Source organism: Zeugodacus cucurbitae, chromosome 2 (assembly GCF_028554725.1).
Source record: "Zeugodacus cucurbitae isolate PBARC_wt_2022May chromosome 2, idZeuCucr1.2, whole genome shotgun sequence".
Lineage (NCBI taxonomy): Eukaryota > Metazoa > Arthropoda > Insecta > Diptera > Tephritidae > Zeugodacus > Zeugodacus cucurbitae.
Genome location: NC_071667.1, coordinates 31,078,958 through 31,097,099, shown reverse-complemented (window position 1 = coordinate 31,097,099; position 18,142 = coordinate 31,078,958). Strand labels below are relative to the sequence as shown.

Below are 18,142 nucleotides of genomic sequence, written 5' to 3'. Positions count from 1 at the left end.
ACGTCAGAAACACTAAATTTCACATAAGAAATGGCAGATGGAAGCTGCACTCAGATTTTTTTACAAAATGGAAAATGGGCGTGGCGTCGCCCACTTATGGGTCAAAAACCATATTTCAGGAACTACTCGACCGATTTCAATGAAACTTGTTTGTAATAGTTTCCTTACATCTCAATTATATGTTGTGAAAATAGGCCAAATCGGTTCACAACCACGCCTACTTCCTATATACCAGAACTTTGAAGTGGATCTGAATCGTTTACATTACAATAGATAAAGTAAGCACTAGTGAAGTAAGCACGGTGCAGAACTTTGCACAAATACTATGTTTATAGTGTGGCAGCCCCATTCTAAAAATCGCCGAAATCGGACCATAAGTTTTTGAGGCCCCATATATCGAACACGAGGACCTCGGTGCTTCTAGTCTAATATTATGGTTTCCAACTTTCAATGGACTTTATACAATATATATGACGAATATGTGGGTCAAATTGTGTATTACATAATATAAATAAAGTCAAATAAATAAATTGCGAGAGTATAAAATGTTCGGTTACACCCGAACTTAGCCCTTCCTTACTTGTTTTGGTTACAATTTATCTATAGACATCGAGACTCTCATGTTAGATATTATTGCCTTGAATTGTTATTTTCGACAATTTTTAAATGCGCAAGGTCACCCCAAATGCAGTTTTATGTGAAATTTTATTCGATAACTTCATTGGTTATGTTATGTTAAGTTAGTTAGATTAAGAGGCACATGCAGAAGATCTCACTTGGACAGCGACCGCCCTTGTGCTACCAAAAAATTCATAATGTATCAGAAAGACTTTAACGGTTCGATAAAGTGCTTAGAAACTATTGCATAATTTTTGAGTCGGCAATTCTCGTCAATAGGTTCGCCGATCTCTGTGTGTCCAGCGTTAGAGCGCAAGTGGGACAGGGACTTCAATTCGTTCCCACTACGATGACAATGTCGGTAGCACATACATACTTTCTCGAATGCATGTCTGCTTTGCAGTTTCCAGCGATTCTGCGGGGAGCGGATACTCTCACAAGTTGCATAGCGAAGTAGTTTGAAGCTATTGATAAAAAAGTCAGACACTTCTAAACTAACAACTAGAGCGTTCTGTCATCGATTCTGTCTCTGCTGTCGGAGTAAATGCACACCTCTCTGAAGGACGCCGTACTTCGGATGAGTATGTCTACGGCTACCTTGATGGCAACCACCTCTGCTTGAAAGACACTGCAATGGTCTTTAGGTCATACATTACAAGGATTTAGAGCAGCTTACATTGCAGGCTTCCCCTATTGACAGTCCGTTGTGCAAGTGCATTGCCCCACTCCGCAACGACAGTTTTATCGCAAAGTAGACAATAGATGACGTACTTAAGCTTTCGTTTCATAACTTTTTAAAGTCCCAGGTAATGAATGTGGGGACCGCAGTACCTACCGAAAATATTGGTAAATTTAGTAAATACTTTCCAGTAGTTAACTTCAAAAATTACAGAAAACAAGTAAGGAAAGGCTAAGTTCAGGTGTAACCGAACATTTATACTCTCACAATTTATTGATGTAATTTTATTAGATAACATACAATTTGACCCATATATTCGGCATTCTAGTCCACTAGAATAAGGAAAATTATTATATATAGTATATACAATAAAATGGTAATTTTTAATGTTCAACACTGTAAACTTTCTTCTGTAAAGCTGAATAAATGTGAATTCATTACGTTTTAAACTTGAAAAAAAAACCCACTTAGTGAGGGTCAAGGCATATAACAAATTAGAGATAAGAGATGATCACGTATTAAGAAATATTATTATACACGTAGTTAGTAGTTCTAGTTGATAACGAAAAAGTATTATATGTATGTACATACATACATATGTATATAAGAATATTTCAGATCGTTGTGATTCACATTAAATTTAATTGGACGGTCCAAATTGCCCAGCAGAAAACTGAAATGTAAAAATTTTTGACCAATTGACTTGACAATAACGTAATGTGGAAAAGGGAGAATCCAGAATATCCGTTATAAAAGCTTATGAATATTATTTGTGTTTTTATACTCTCGCAACAAAAGTTGCTAAGAGAGTATAATAGTTTTGTCCACATGACGGTTGTTTGTAAGTCCTAAAGCTAAACGAGTTAGATATAGGGTTATATATACCAAAGTGCTCAGGGTGACGATACGAGTCAAAATCCTAATGTCTGTCTGTCCGTCCGTCCGTGCAAGCTGTAACTTGAGTAAAAATTGAGATTTCCTAATGAAACTTGGAACACTTATTTCTTGGCACCATAGGAAGGTTGCTTTCGAAAATGAGCAAAATCGGCCCACTGCCACGCCCACAAGACAACCGAAAACAGATAAAGTGCTATAACTAAGCCATAAATTAAGCTATGATAGTAAAATTTGGTACAAACGATGGTTCTAGAAAGGAGCATATTTGAGTGAAGTTTTTTTTGGAAAAGTTGTATATATCTCGTAAACTACTAAAGCTACATATATCAACGAAACTTTCAGGAGTCGTTTTTTTCAGGCATGTCCTTATAGGAAATCGGACTATAACCACACCCACCTCCCATACAAAAGTTATGTTGAAAACTACTAAAAATGCTTAAATTCAGTAAGGAAAACCACAAGAAGCCTTAAATTTCATACCTCCCACCTCCCATACAAAGGTTATGTTGAAAACTACTAAAAATGTTTAATTCAGAAGAGCTGCACTCAAAATGGTATAAAAAAATTTAAATGGGTGTGGTTTCGCTCACTTATGGGTCAAAAACCATATCTCCGAAACTACTCGACCAATTTCAATGAAATTCGGTTTGTAATAGTTCACAACCACGCCTACTTCCTATATACCAGAACTTTGAAGCCAATCTGAATCGTTTACTTTACAATATATAAAGTAAGCACTAGTGAAGATATCGATGCAGAATTTTGCACAAATAATACGTTTATAGTGTGGCAGCCCCATTCTAAAAATCGCCGAAATCGGACCATAGGTTTTCAAGGCCCCATATATCGAACATTAGAACCTCGGTGCTTCGAATAAATTTTTTACCGAAAATATAGGTGAGTCTCTCAGATATTTTGAAGAAATTCAGAGGTTATATTTTTCTTCTAATAATATGTATCCGTGCAATGAGTGAAATCGGGTCATAACTTCCCCTAGCTCCCATATACCTAATGTTCGGGGTTTGAAACTTTCAATGGATTTATACCATATATACATATATGCCGAATGTGTCAGTCAAGTTGTCCATTCTACAAAATATTACTGTTATAAATACTCCCACTAAATTCTGATTGTTATTCATCATTTACACTCTAAAATTAAAAAAACAACTGAATTATAGAAATAAATATTGCCATAGAACACTCTTTTCACCCTGGCAATATGGGACACTTTGTCATTTTTATATAAATACATGCCACATTAAATGAGTACCCTTAATATTTTGTCGTCTGGGTAATGAGCTTGTAACAGGAAAGCTGATATTATGATATACATATATAAATAATAACACGTACTTATTTATGTATGTTTAATTAATTATCGTTCAAAGGAAATGACGTAGTTTGTTGTTCTCAATTCATTAGAAAAATAATGAATTGCTCATTAACTTATTGCTGGGTGTACATACATATAAATACATAAATATTTATTTTACTTTACTTTCAAATGAGTTTCGTTAATTCCAATTCAGTTCAATTCCTGAGATTCAACTAAGAAGATGCCTGCCTCTGCTGATAGTGTTTTCGTTGCCCGTTCTGCGGGTATATCCGCGGAAGGTGTACGCGATCAATATGCGGACGGCAAAGCGGCTAAAGTTTGGGAAATATTTATTGGGGATAAGAATTCACGTACAGAAAATTATAAGAATTTCTTAGTTGAATTACTGCGTTCGAAAGGCTGCAAGCGTATTCTCGATGTGGCGTGTGGTACCGGGTAAGTTCACTAACATATTCGCATTCAGACAGGCATTTGTTATTAAACGTGTTATTCCCATCTATAACTAGCGTTGACTCGATTATGCTGCTTGAGGAAGGGTATGAAGTGGTTTCAGTCGATGCTTCCGACAAAATGTTGAAATATGCACTGAAAGAGCGCTGGAATCGACGTAAAGAGGCAGCATTTGATCGTTGGGGTAGGCCACTATAATCTAAAAATAAACAAGAAAATAAAATGAATTTCAATTGTTTATTTTCTTTTACCCATAGTGATTGAGGAAGCAAATTGGCTGTCCTTGTACGACGATATTAAACCAATTGTTGGCGAGGGTTTTGACGCTGTGATTTGCTTGGGAAATTCATTTGCCCATCTTATGGATAATAGTGGAGAGCAACTGGATCATAAACAAGCTATTAAAAACTTTCAAAAGTGTCTTAAGCCTGGTGGCATACTACTTATTGATCACAGGAACTATGATGATATTTTGAAGACGGGAGATACACCAGCGAAGAGTATATATTATAATGTGAGTACACCACAACATTTAAATATGTAATTGCATATGTGTTATATAATTGTAAGTACCGTGATTTGTGCCTGAACAGATTCACATCAAGTGTAGTGATATACATATAGAAAGGTATGCTCTATACATGAACAATTCTCAACCAACAGTCAGATCTATTTCGTTACAATATCATACATACTAAAGGATAACCAGTAATCAAATGTTTACATTGGATATTTGAGCGTTAAAAGAAAAATGAGGAATAGAAAAACTTTATATAAAATCGTTAAAGAAAAAAATGTCGATAAGATCGGCTTTATGTATGTGTGTATTGTGGGGTTATAAAGTGTCCATTTTGTTGCGATAGCCTGAATTTTGATACTATTAGGAAACATTATTGGAGATTTGGAAAATTTGTTATTATTACGATTTGAGGTTTATCCAAACCCACATAGCCCTCGGGTCGTTAAAAATAAAATCATTTTATTTACTGTTCAGCCTAAACTAAGCGAATTTTATTGGACATTATAATGCCAAGACCCTAAATAAGATAAATAAAAATACGCCTTAGTAAACATATAATAAATTTTAATACTCTGAAATAATATAATAAGATTTAAAAGAATTATAAAATTATATTATATAATCTAAAAAATAATCTTGGTATCAAAGATAATCAGTTTGATTTATTTCTACGAAAAAATGCTGACTAATCTGTTTATTAATTTTTATGTCACGTAGCTAATTAATAATTTGAACTCTGCCTTAATTACTTAGATTGCTGATAACACAAGCTGTGCGCACATTATTTATTAGAATATTTTCTAAGCTCTATGTATATAATTGTGAAAGCTGCAATTCAATTTTATTTTATATATAATTTTAGTGTTTTTAGTATCACAGTTGCCTTAATGTACTGTACTAAGTGATAACAGCAATGAAAATAACTAATTTAGTATATTTAAAAATTTTCAATATGTATTAACAATATGTAATAACATGCGACAAATATTTAAATTTTGTAACGGTTACTAACTCGGAAGAGAATTTGTTTCACATTTTATAGGTTAAAGCATTTTCTTTCGATTTCTTTTCGTTTACTCATTTATTTAACAACTATTTCATTGTATTTCAGACAAGCCATACGGCTGACATTAAAACCTCTGTGCTCTTGTATTGTGGAAAACCCGCAATGGTTACCATGGACTACCAAATTGAAGGAAATAATTTGAGCAGCGAATTTCGACTTTCGTATTACCCACATGCACTGCAAAGTTTTACTGCAATACTCAAAGAAATTTTCGGAGAGAAATCAAAACATAAGTTATATGGTGACTTTAAAGAAATACAAACTGAGAAGAAACCCGCCTTTTACATACATCTTATTGAGAAACAGTGATTGTGTTGTTTTTAATTATTAATATCTATATAATTTTATATGATCAGCTTGTGAATGTGTTATCCAATACTACGCTATATGTATGCATATTAATTTTACTATGTAGTCGATTAAGAACATTTATTGTACAAATGGTTGTTAACATATCCCATAAAAATTTAGTGCATTTATTTCACGTTTACATTATACAATTAGTGTCCTAAATAAATAATAAATTTTTTTTATAAAACCCTAATGAAAACTTGTTGACACGCCCACGAAATGCAGTTAACCGTGAAGGTATAAGTGCTATAACAACCCAATAAACTATGTTACAAAGGCAAGCACTTTTGGTTGAATTTGCTGGGAAAGTGGGCATGCCTCCGTACAATAGCCTTTGGTCTAGCACGCATACCCCTAATATAATGAAATTCGTCCACCTGATTTGCTTTTCCCCCATGTAGCTTATAAATAACAAAAAAAAATCAATATTCATATAATATTACCCTTTTTAAATGTGCATTTATTTATATGTATTAACTAATTCTAAAAAGCCTACTTTATCCGATCAGTTCGGTTTTACTCCAATATGCCGTTTTTTGTAGTGAAGTGAAGCCGTAAATTACAATATGGTGGTAACGCTTGTCCAGTTATTATTAAGTAAACATGTATGTATGTATAACTGAACATATGCATTTAAAGGAATTACATCTCTCGCTTATGAATTCTGATCAGCGGCTCTTCCTTGAGTTTTATTGCAATGTTTTCGACGAAATGTAAATTGTTGTATTCAAAGTCGGTTGTGAATCGGAAATTTCTGACAAGTTTGGCCACGGCAATTTTTAGCGACAATAAAGCATATTTAGAGCCTAAAATAAATCTAATATAATTCCATTCATTTCCACTCTTTTAAATTCATTGCAGTTCCTACCTATACAATTCCGCATGCCTTTCGTAAAGGGTATATATGAATACGGATGCTTTCCCTCTATATTCGATGGCAAGAAATTTTCAGGATTAAAGCGGTGAGCTTCCGCCCCCCAAATATCTTCCCTGCGTTGCATATTAAATATATCGATTAGTACTTGAATTCCCTTGGGCAGAACGATGCCATTGCTTAGTTTCATGTCCGCTATCAGCTGTCTTCCGACTAGTGGAATGGTGGCCATGACACGCATCGTTTCATCAATCAGCATGCTAACGTACGAAAGTTGTTGAATATCCGAATAACTCATTTCGAAAGATCCGCTTTCCGGGAACAACGAAGAGACTTCTTCGAATGCTCGCTCCTGATATTGAGGGTGCATAGCCAATAAAATTAAAATTTGTTTTAAAGTGGTTGCCGTCGTTTCAAAAGCCTGCAGATTCAAAGTAATCAAAGTAAGCAAGCAACATACATCCATAAGTATCTCTTAAATCAGCCATACCCCGAAAACTATGACAAATGATTCATCCTCAACATTTTTACGCGTAAAACTCCCTTGCTGAAGTAATTCGATAGCTCGGTTTATAAAGATATTGCCGTCCAACTTCGATTGGTTTGGCGTAACCTTAGTGCGTTCCGTTATTAGCTAAATTAAAGCACAATATAAATATACATTTGAAAATTTTCAAATTGATTGACTTACATTTCCTATGTATTTACGAATAGCCATTTTGGACCTTTTATATCGCTCATAATCGCCTAAAATCCAAACCAGCGCCTTCATGTCTAACCATGACAGGATACTCATTTCGCTAACGGTCTCTAGAACGCTGTAAATGTCAAATCAATATAAATAATAAATTTGTAAGCACTTAATATATTTTCATGAGTTTTGGTTTAAACTTACTATGAAAAAGATTGCAATAACGTTTCATTAAGAGCTGAACCCCTTTGACCCATTGTAGTTTCTGAAAAATATAGAATTTATAGAGCGGCCTATTGACGAACTCTAGAATGTGTTGTACTTATTAAAATAACTTCCACCGCGGTTCTGCTTCGAAAATAGGTGAAAACGGTTTACAACCACACTTACATGCCACACAACACAATTTTTAATTAAATCAGATTCGTTCACGTTCGGAATATATAATGGGTTTTTCAAAACGCACGCTACAAAAGTAGAGCGATCTACCCCGTACGTTGGAGGTGTGACAACGCTCATTTAAAAATTGTCGGATTCAGACTATAACATAGGCCGACTATAGCTGCCATCGATTGGTCACGTCTCTGCTCGCTATCTTTGGGCGCTGCTCGTCTTTCAAAAATTTTACATGTAAAAGCAACAACAAAGATATCTAGTGGAAATCGTACTGGAGAGTATGCGAATACCTCATTAAAATTTCGATCGTCGCTTGCTGAGTGCTACCAAGTTTTGTTTTACACATTTTAGAACCATTTTACTATTGTGAACGGCTCAAAGGACAAATTACTATCAAAATAATAAAAATTGTTACAAATTTGAAATTAAAAATGGCAGGCGAAGATAAATCGTAAGTATTTTTGTATTGAATTTATTGTATAATAAACTGTAATAAAATTAAATTTGTTGTAGAAAACGTAAGACATGGACGGTGGTAGAAACCAAGGAGCTACTAAAATGCTACTTAGCCCGAAGAGAAGAATTTCTCCATCAAAGAAAAAAACGCAACGCATACGCTCATGTGTTGGAGGACATGCTGGCACAAGGCTTCACCGTAAGTTAAAAGTTTATATATATATTTTTGTAAAAACTTTATGTAATTCTTTTCATTAGAACTTTTCAACAACAGTGATAGCATTGGAGAATAAAATGCGCACTTTGCAATCGGCGTATAAAACGGTATTGCCATGTATTGCTCCATATATGGAAGATATGGGAGAAACTTTCGGAGATAGTGTACTGGCTAGAAACAGCCATACGCTCTCTGTTGGCCTTATTATCAGCCAATCACTTCCCGATACATGTCATGACTATACTACATCTCTCGTTCCGACTACATCTTCCAATTTGAAATAAAAGGAAGTTGTTTTGTTTAAATTTCATGTTTTTATTTATATTAAGTTATGGTGTTGCAAATATTGAAATAATTCATCTCGCCTACTACTATTTGTTTGTTGATGAACTTCATGGGACTCCACTTGTAAACTGTTTTCTAAATCTTCATCTTGGTCATTTTCAATACTTAAATCATCGAGAGTTATACATATGTTATGAAGAACACAAGCACTAACAATTATATTCACTACAAAACAAATATTTGATTGTTCAGTAAAATGTAATATTCTTTTTTTTTTTTTCTACAGCTATACGTGTAGAAGAGTGCAATTTGTTGAAATTTCGTTGCGATGCGGTCGAGTTTCCATAGTCTTCAAAAGCTAGTACCAACCAATTTGTAGCAGGGTATGCTGAATCGCCCAAAATGAAAGCCTCATTTGGAAATAGTCTCTCTGAATCTGTCTGCGCTAGTGCAAAAAGATGCGATCTACGAAGAACTCTGCTGTCATGAAGAGAACCAGGTTCACCACAAGTTACATCTACGAATCTTTTATCAGCATCCACAACTGCTTGAAGCACTATACTGTATGTATGCTTTCTATCGAAATAATTTTCATTATTTTCTCTAGGAGCTTTTATACGGATATGAGTGCAGTCTATACAACCGGTAACATTTGGTAAACCACATCTTGCCTCAAACTTTCTTTTTGTTGCAATTGCGACAGTATTGTTTGGGCACCGAACGTATTCGTGAGAAATCGGTATAACCCAACTAGGCACACCCGATACTATAGTCCAAGCAGTTGAAGAAGACACTCCGAACAAATTAGCAAGCTGCCGAAAAGTGACGGTGTTACTGATGTACCAAATATAAATATAAATTTTTTTTCTAGGTGGTACAATTTCTCTTCCACTAGTATTTGTTTTGGGCTCAATGCCATTTGTATATTTCTCTGAAAGAAAGAATACCCAAATACATTTGTTAAGTCAATAAAAAGAAAATATGCGTCCATAAATACATACCTATTAAAAATTCCGCGGTCGAACGCCGCAATCTCACGTGCGATTTGAATTCATTCTCACCATAGCCATCAATGACTTCGCAAAAGTTTTGGCATTTAGAGGTTTCCTCCCTTTCCGATTCCTCAGAGCTTGAGGAAGATTCCGAGCTGGAGCTAAATGGCAATTCATCTAAAAATGATAGTATACCAGCACTCCCAATCATAAGCTCCTCTTCATTTTGTAAATACTGAGAAACCTGCACAATAATTTATTAGTAAAAATACAATACATTATATATGTTTAAAAAACTTTCTTACCAAATTAAAATACTCGTTGTTTTCCATTTTCGTTTTTAACATAAAATTATTCTATCTTTTCCAACTTTGAAAATTAAATTGTTTTGTTAGCGAACTGTCAAAGACTTCAGTACGCCCAAGTATAGACAATTCGATTTCAGTGCTGCCAGTTCGTATAAAAATTTAGAAAGTTTGTTCGATTGGCTTGTCTATAGCAGTTAGCCAATCGATGACAGCTTATATAGCACATGATAGTGTCTTTTAATAATGTGCCTCTGTGCAAAAAATGTACGTTATAACCAAACTTAGCCCTTCCTTTCTTGTTTTCAAAGGGATTTATCTAAATATCAGTAATATTTCCATATATCAAAAAGTGTAATATAAATTACTTACGGGCAGCTATTTTCAATGTAAACACTTCCAGTATTGTCACCAAATTCACGCCATCAACATCGATTAAAGTTTCAAATACTTGCATTAACTCATCAACCTCTTTATTAAATATTGGAATGAAATTAAGCAATATCTTATGCGCGAAAGCCGGATTCAATAACTTCCTATGATAACTCCACTCAGGATCTGAGTTTACAAGGATGTAAATAAAAGTATTCAAATTTATATATTCTGTGTCAATATGTATAATTCACAATATTACCAGCTATTGTGATTAACCCTGGACCAGTTGCGTCCTCAACTCCCTTATACACAAAACTCTTGTTAACACAATTTGGCGATGTTAAAATGTCCTGTGTTATTTGAGGGTCGCTCACGACAACTACGGGAAACGGACCAAACCAAGATAAGAATATACCTCCATATTCAGCCTCTTTTTCTTTTAATACATATAACATTTCTGAAATGAAAGTTGCGTGTGATTTCATTACATTTTATGCACTTATACTTATAAGTATTCATAAGGGACCAACTGATCCAGCCTTTTGAATCACATATTTATAATTGCAATACAATTCTAGAATACATCACAAATTTTGTAATGATTTTAAAGAAATGTCACAATTATATTTAACAATGTATTTCACACAATTTATCATCTTTGCAATAAACAGAAGCAATGGAAATACTCCCAAAAATAAGTATTGGTAGACACTGTGTAGTGTGGTTTTGTTCGAAATTTAGTTTATAGGTTTAATATATATCTCGTAAATTACTAAAGTTATTCCAATGATTCTGTGAGAGTTTAATATGACGCCTGCTCTTCAGACATTGGATTATTACTGAATTATCGCAAATTCCACATAAAATTAACAAAACTTTCAAAACTTATAGTTTTCGAATCATGATATTCGTTTTTTAGGGTCTGAAATGTGTATTAGTACTAATACTTCAATACTTGAAGAAATAATTATACCCTGAACAGGGTATATTAAGTTTGTCACGAAGTTTGTAACACCCAAAAGGAAACGTCGGAGGCCCTATAAAGTATATATATAAATGATCAGTATGTTGAACTGAATCGATTTAGCCATGTCCGTCTGTCTGTATATATACGAACTAGTCCTTCAGTTTTTAAGATATCGTTTTGAAATTTTGAAGATGTTATTTTCTCTTCAAGAAGCTGCTCATTTGTGTGAACGATCGGAATCAAGAACTTGTATGGAAAACTGCCGCATTTTACTACATATCTTCACGAAATTTGGTGTGAGTTATTGCTCATAGAAATAATTTTATCTCCGTAAAAATTGTTCAGATCGGTTCACTATAGCATATAGCTGCCATACAAACCGAACGATCAGAATCAATGGCTTGTAAGGAAAATTTTGGCATTTGACGTCGTATCTTCACGAAATTTGACATGTATTACTGCTTAAGGTAATAATATAAGAAGAAAGTTGTTCAGACCGGTTAACTATATAACCTTAATGTTTCTAGCAAACAACCCGGCTAAAAAGAATTAGTAAAATGTTTTCTTTTTTGTTTACTTACTTTTTCTTACGTCTTTAGATTTGCTTAAACACATAGTTACTAAAAGAAATGCACCAGTGAAGGTATATTAGCTTCGGTACAGCCGAAGTTCACGTTTTTTCTTGTTTTTAATATAATTTATTTGCACAACATATCAAATCTATGTGTTCACATAAAAATATATTTATAATTTGATATTATTTAAAATGTAATTGTGGGAGGATTACCATCTCTTTGTTTGATTTCTAACGCATTGCCCAGGATGGGATATCCAATTCGGCCTGGCAACTTAAATATCAATTTATAGTATTTCCTACGCGACCATAGGATCATACATAAGGAAATTATACAAAAACTGAAGAAAAAATTCACTAAGAACATTTTATGTATTTCACTAATGCAAAACTACACAGTTAAATTTATATATGAGCTGCTGACCAGCTGAACGGAGACTAAATGAAATTTTTTATCAACACCTCAACTTATTTGTGCATGTATGTTATGTACATAAGTTATGTGTATAATAGCTAATCGGTTTAAATATATGGTTCATATGAACAATTAGCTATCATTTAATATATGAACTCCAAACCTGTCCGTTTACACCATGTAATTATAGCTCAGAAGCAGTGTCGGTCCAATGTTAGAAAATATATGCTAACATTGTGCGATTATGTAAAATCAAATCGTATTTCATTTAATTTAATTTCATAATGTGCTCAGCTACGATCGGTTCTGATAGATCGAATTTATGGACGAGTGCGATTATATTTGAACTACAAATACCGCTATCTTTCACAAATATTAACGCAAACTGTATATTTTAAATTTAAAAAATTTTGTACCACGTACTTTTGGAATTCGATTTGATATAGACACAATATTACCCAATTCGTACAAAAGTTAATGCAGTTAAGCAAAAATGCAAATATCCTGGCGAAAAGTAGTTTACCGATTAATGTCGAAACGAGTCGATTTTGAAAATGTGCTAAGCGAACATTCGCGGTTATGCAGAAATCATATGTAAATACCTTTGTAGCTACATATATTCAATTTATACATTGAAGGCTAATTATGCACGGAATTCAAAAATTGTACACATAGAGCAAAATATTCGAGAGTACGACAACACTTCATTCCAGAAAATCAAATATCAGCGAAATGAATGTGTAGTATGACAGCAAGCACAGGGTTGCAATTACATATTTTGTTTCGTTTCATTTCACGTAAGTTAATGATGATTAATCACTAATTCACCGTGTAAGGATTTGTGTCGTGCTAGACCAAGAGCAAGAGAACTACCCTGATCACTTTTAGAATGAATCAAAATGAAACAACTAAATTAAGAGATCACGGCAAATCGAATCTAAATTTTGCCCACTGTGCTCTGATCGCCATTTATCTCTGCATCTAGTGCGATATTCGACAAATATTACTCGAAGAACTTCTATTATATAGAGGCTACATATTTATATAGTTTTTGGTAGAAACGTTAAATCATGTATTTGGTAATTTTGTTTGTTGTAGTTTCCTATTGTTTGGCTCTTGACGTCTGTATTCTATGCCTTTGTTACATGATTTATGCAATCCATAAATGTAATATTATATTTTTTGTTCTACTCCATACGATATAGAAAGACTCTTTTAAAATTACGCTATTGCCAATTTAAAAGTTCGAGTTATGGAAGTTTCACTGTATATCCTGTAATTAATATTTCGATTTGGGAAGCAAACAGTGCAGTTCATTTGCCCATTTCTTTGTCATATGACCAACTTTTCCTACCAAACTGACTTCGTTCGCTAATAGCCGTTTCACACAGCCAAATTAATTGATCAATAAAATTTTGATTGAGAAACCAGTTTTTGCCCTTCACAATGCCGGCTACTCGATAACCCATTAGCAGCATTCAATCAAAAATGAATGCAGATTTTTATTTTGTATGGTAAATCGATCTTAATCAGCGTTTTAATCGAGCAGAGGTCAGTTAGTTGATCAATTAGCTCCTGTGTGAAAAGGCTATTAAGAATAGATCAACATGCAAGGTCTTTTCAATCAAAAAAAAAAAGTAAAAAAAACGTTCGATGTGTAAATAATTTTGACTACCTCTGTATATGATACTACCATACAATATACTAATATCGGGGCTGGGGTATTCCTGGACCGTTTTAAGCCATTTTCGCCACCAAGCTACATTACATTTTAGGTATACGTTCACTGAATTTGGCTTAAATATCTCACAAATTAACCTTTAGATATATATGGTATAAAGTCCACCGGAAGTTTGAAAAGTCGTATATCAGGTATATGGTATTGCCACGCCCACAAAATGAAGTTAACCGTGAAGGTATAAGTGGTATAACAAAGCAATATACAATGTTGCAAAAGCAAGCACTTTTGGGTGAATTTGTTGGCATGGCTCCGAACAATAGCTCTTGGTCTAGCACGCATAACTTTAATATGATGCTTTTCGTCCATCTGATTTACTTTTCCCGCATGTATCCAATAGATTACAAAAAAATCGATATTCATATAATATTCCCCATTTTAAATGTGTGTTTAATTATATGTATTAACTAATTCTAAAAAGCCTACTTTATCCGATCAGTTCGGTATTACTCCAATATGCCGTTTTTTGTAGTGAAGTGAAGCTGTAAATTACAATATGGTGGTAACGCTTTTCCGGTTATTATTAAGTAAACATTTTTGTATAACTGTACATATGCATTAAAATTATTTAATGGAATTACATATCTCGCTTATGAATTCTGATCAGCGGTGCTTCCTTGAGTTTTATTGTAATGTTTTCGACGAAATATAAATTGTTGTATTCAAAGTCGGTTGTGAATCGGAAATTTCTTACAAGTTTGGCCACGACAATTATTAGCGACAATAAAGCATATTTAGAGCCTAAAACTAAATATAATATAATTCCATTCATACTCTTTTAAATTCATTGCAGTTCTTACCAATACAATTCCGCATGCCTTTCGTAAAGGGTATATATGAATACGGATGTTTTCCGGCAAGAAATTTTCAGGGTTAAAGCGGTGAGCTTCCGCCCCCCAAATATCTTCCCTGCGTTGCATATTAAATATATCGATTAGTACTTGAATTCCTTTGGGCAGAACGATGCCGTTGCTTAGTTTCGTGTCCGCATTCAGCTGTCTTCCGACTAGTGGAACGGTGGCCATGACACGCATCGTTTCATCAATCAGCATGCTAACGTACGAAAGTTGTTGAATGTCCGAATAACTCATTTCGAAAGATCCGCTGTCCGGGAACAACGAATAGACTTCTTCAAATGCTCGCTCCTGGTATTGAGGGTGCATAGCCAATAAAATTAAAATTTGTTTTAAAGTGGTTGCAGTCGTTTCAAAAGCCTGCAGATTTAAAATAATCAAAGTAAACAAGCAACATACACGCATAAGTATCTCTTATATCAGCCATACCCCGAAAACTATGACAAATTATTCATCCTCAACATTTTTACGCGTAAAGCTCCCCTGCTGAAGTAATTCGATAGCTCGATTTATAAAGATATTGCCGTCCATCTTCGTTTGGTCCGGCGTAACCTTAGTGCCTTCCGTAATTAGCTAAATTAAAGCACATTGTATTACAATCATATGTATGTGTATATGGAGCCTTTGTGCTTAAATATACTTAGATAAATTCGCAAATGATTGATTGACTTACATTTCCTATGTATTTACGAATAGCCATTTTGGACCTTTTATATCGCTCATAATCGCCTAAAATCCAAACCACCGCCTTCATGCCTAACCACGACAGAGTACTCATTTCGGTAACGGTCTCTAGGACGCTGTAAATGTCAAATCAATATAAATAACATATTTGTAAGCACGTAATATTTTTTCATGAGTATTAGTTTAAACTTACTATGGAAAAGAATGCAATAACGATTCATTAAGAGCTGAACCATTTTGACCCATTGTAGTTTCTGAAAAATATAGAATTTATAGAGTGGCCTATTGACGAACTCTAGAATGTGTTGTACTTATTAAAATAACTTCCACCGCGGTTCGGCTTCGAAAATAGGTGAAAACGGTTTTCAACCACACTTACATGCCATATAACACAATTTTGAATTAAATCAGATTCGTTCACTTTGAAATATATGTTGGGTTTTTTTCAAAAAGGACGCTACAAAAGTAGACCGAACTATTTTGGTTAAAGTGTTATTTCACGAAATGGGTTGTGCGATTTGACGCCGTTGGTTATTTCCCGTGGGGCTACGTCAAGTCTATGATCTCCGCCAGCAAGCCAGCGACGATAGATGAACTTCGTATGTATATCGAACGTGAAATTGCAGCAGTATCGGCCGAATTGGGTTCAGAGTCTGGACTTCTGCAAGCTAAGTTGGAGGTGTGACAACGCTCATTTAAAAATTGTCGGATTCGGACTATAAAATAGGCCGACTATATCGCACATGAAGACCTTAGTGTCTTTTAATAATGTGCCTCTGTGCAAAAAATGTACGTTATAACTAAACTTAGCCCTTCCTTTCTTGTTTTCAAAGGGATTTATCTAAATATCAGTTCAAATAACAAAAAGTGTTGACCCGAATTATGACTTTGTACGCGAAATATAAGCGATATAAATATAAATCAATAATAAAGATATAAATTACTTACGGGTAGCTATTTTCAATGTAAACTCTTCCAGTATTGTCACCAAATTCACGCCATCAACATCGATTAAAGTTTCAAATACTTGCATTAACTCATCAACCTCTTTATTAAATATTGGAATGCAATTAAGCAATATCTTATGCACAAAAGCTGGATTCAATAACTTCCTATGATAACTCCATTCGGGATCTGAGATTACATGGTGGTAATAAAAAATAGTCAAACTTAAATATACTGTGTGAATATGTATGATTCACAATATTACCAGGTATTGTGAATAACCCTGGACCAGTTGCGTCCTCAACTCCTTTATACACAAAACTCTTGTTAACACAATTTGGCGATGTTAAAATGTCCTGTGTTATTTGAGGGTCGCTCACGACAACTACGGGAAACGGACCAAACCAAGATAAGAATATACCTCCATATTCAGCCTCTTTTTCTTTTAATACATATAACATTTCTGAAATGAAAGTTGCGTGTGAACCCATTACATTTTACGCACTTATACTTATAAGTATTCATAAGGGACCAACTGATCGAGTCTTTTGAATCACATATTTGGGTGATTCTACGATAAGATGTTTCAATTGCATACAGGAAACGGCCAAAAAAAAACTTTGGATTTTTTTCATGAAACCTCTATATTATTATTTTGTCCCTTTTATTTATCTTGTGAAGTAAGGGCAAGTCACTTAATACATTTTTTATTACTTTTTCGATGACCAGGGTAAATACATCGGGCAGGGGAGAGACGTAAAGTTTATAGTAGATAATTATCTTACCAAAAGCAAAAAATTAATTTAAAATAGTATTACTAATTAAAGGTACTCTCTTTCCTAGATGAATAAACCACAAAATTAAAATAACAAATCAATAAATTCACTCTTTATCCTAAATAAACGTAACAAATATTAAGTATAAAATCTTAAGATCTTTCGAAAACATTTCAGACTTTTTAAAGACGTAATATGTATATCCTCTGCCCTTTCAAAAGAAGAATTGGCATGGGGATAGTCTGGCCAACCTGATCTTATTTATATATACATACATATATATATATACATATTTGGCGTATGCACCGCTTATGCGATTATAGGCGAATCTAGTTGAGCGCGCTAGTCTTCTCTCCTTTTTGCTGTTTGGCGCCAATTGGAAATACCAATAGAAACCAAGTCACTTATTACCTGACACCAACGGAATGGAGTGCTTACTGTTCCTCTGCTTCCACCAGCGGGTACTGCATCGAACACTTTTCAAGCTGAAGCGCTTTCGTCATTCGAACAACATGACCTTGGTAACGTAGCTTCCGTCTTTTTATTCGCTGAACTACATATGTCAGTGTCGTTGTATAGCTCATCGTTCCATCAACTGCGGTATTCGCTTTTGCCAATGTTCAAAAGACCATAAATCTTACACAAAACCTTTTTCTCGAAAACTTCTAGTGCCGTCTC

The 18,142-nt window shown here is 34.1% G+C and overlaps 3 protein-coding genes across 3 annotated transcripts; 1 reads left to right on the top strand and 2 right to left on the bottom strand.

Moving 5' to 3' along the window:
* The first annotated feature begins 3,717 nt into the window (after positions 1 to 3,717).
* On the top strand, positions 3,718 to 6,201 carry LOC105215735 (glycine N-methyltransferase). Its single transcript, XM_011189821.2, has 4 exons — positions 3,718 to 3,968; positions 4,040 to 4,167; positions 4,241 to 4,497; positions 5,615 to 6,201. Exons 1-4 carry the CDS (start codon positions 3,754 to 3,756, stop codon positions 5,876 to 5,878), a joined length of 864 nt encoding a protein of 287 aa, XP_011188123.2. The 5' UTR covers positions 3,718 to 3,753; the 3' UTR covers positions 5,879 to 6,201.
* Positions 6,202 to 6,356: 155 nt separating this feature from the next.
* Positions 6,357 to 17,378, bottom strand: LOC105215736 (uncharacterized). Its single transcript, XM_054225809.1, is given in 16 exon segments — positions 6,357 to 6,726; positions 6,789 to 7,215; positions 7,285 to 7,428; positions 7,486 to 7,612; positions 7,690 to 7,750; positions 10,509 to 10,694; positions 10,771 to 10,968; positions 12,266 to 12,443; positions 14,786 to 14,946; positions 15,006 to 15,059; positions 15,062 to 15,419; positions 15,489 to 15,632; positions 15,733 to 15,859; positions 15,937 to 15,997; positions 16,692 to 16,877; positions 16,954 to 17,378. Coding segments are annotated over 16 exon segments (2,802 nt in total). The 5' UTR covers positions 17,180 to 17,378; the 3' UTR covers positions 6,357 to 6,562.
* Positions 7,820 to 10,494, bottom strand: LOC128922572 (uncharacterized). Its single transcript, XM_054233528.1, has 3 exons — positions 10,137 to 10,494; positions 9,841 to 10,075; positions 7,820 to 9,770 (listed from the first exon to the last, which is right to left on the bottom strand). The coding sequence occupies exons 1-3, from the start codon at positions 10,176 to 10,178 to the stop codon at positions 9,088 to 9,090; spliced, it is 960 nt and encodes a 319-aa protein (XP_054089503.1). The 5' UTR covers positions 10,179 to 10,494; the 3' UTR covers positions 7,820 to 9,087.
* Positions 17,379 to 18,142: the final 764 nt, after the last annotated feature.

Excerpts from the sequence above, each read along its gene's own strand:
- LOC128922572 (XM_054233528.1), bottom strand. The coding sequence starts at position 10,178 with ATGTTAAAAACGAAAATGGAAAACAACGAGTATTTTAATTTG. Across the intron at positions 10,076-10,136 it reads ACAACGAGTATTTTAATTTG|GTTTCTCAGTATTTACAAAA; the intron begins GTAAGAAAGTTT and ends ATTATTGTGCAG. Across the intron at positions 9,771-9,840 it reads GACCGCGGAATTTTTAATAG|AGAAATATACAAATGGCATT; the intron begins GTATGTATTTAT and ends TCTTTCTTTCAG.
- LOC105215735 (XM_011189821.2), top strand. The coding sequence starts at position 3,754 with ATGCCTGCCTCTGCTGATAGTGTTTTCGTTGCCCGTTCTGCGGGTATA. Across the intron at positions 3,969-4,039 it reads GATGTGGCGTGTGGTACCGG|CGTTGACTCGATTATGCTGC; the intron begins GTAAGTTCACTA and ends ATCTATAACTAG. Across the intron at positions 4,168-4,240 it reads GGCAGCATTTGATCGTTGGG|TGATTGAGGAAGCAAATTGG; the intron begins GTAGGCCACTAT and ends TTTTACCCATAG.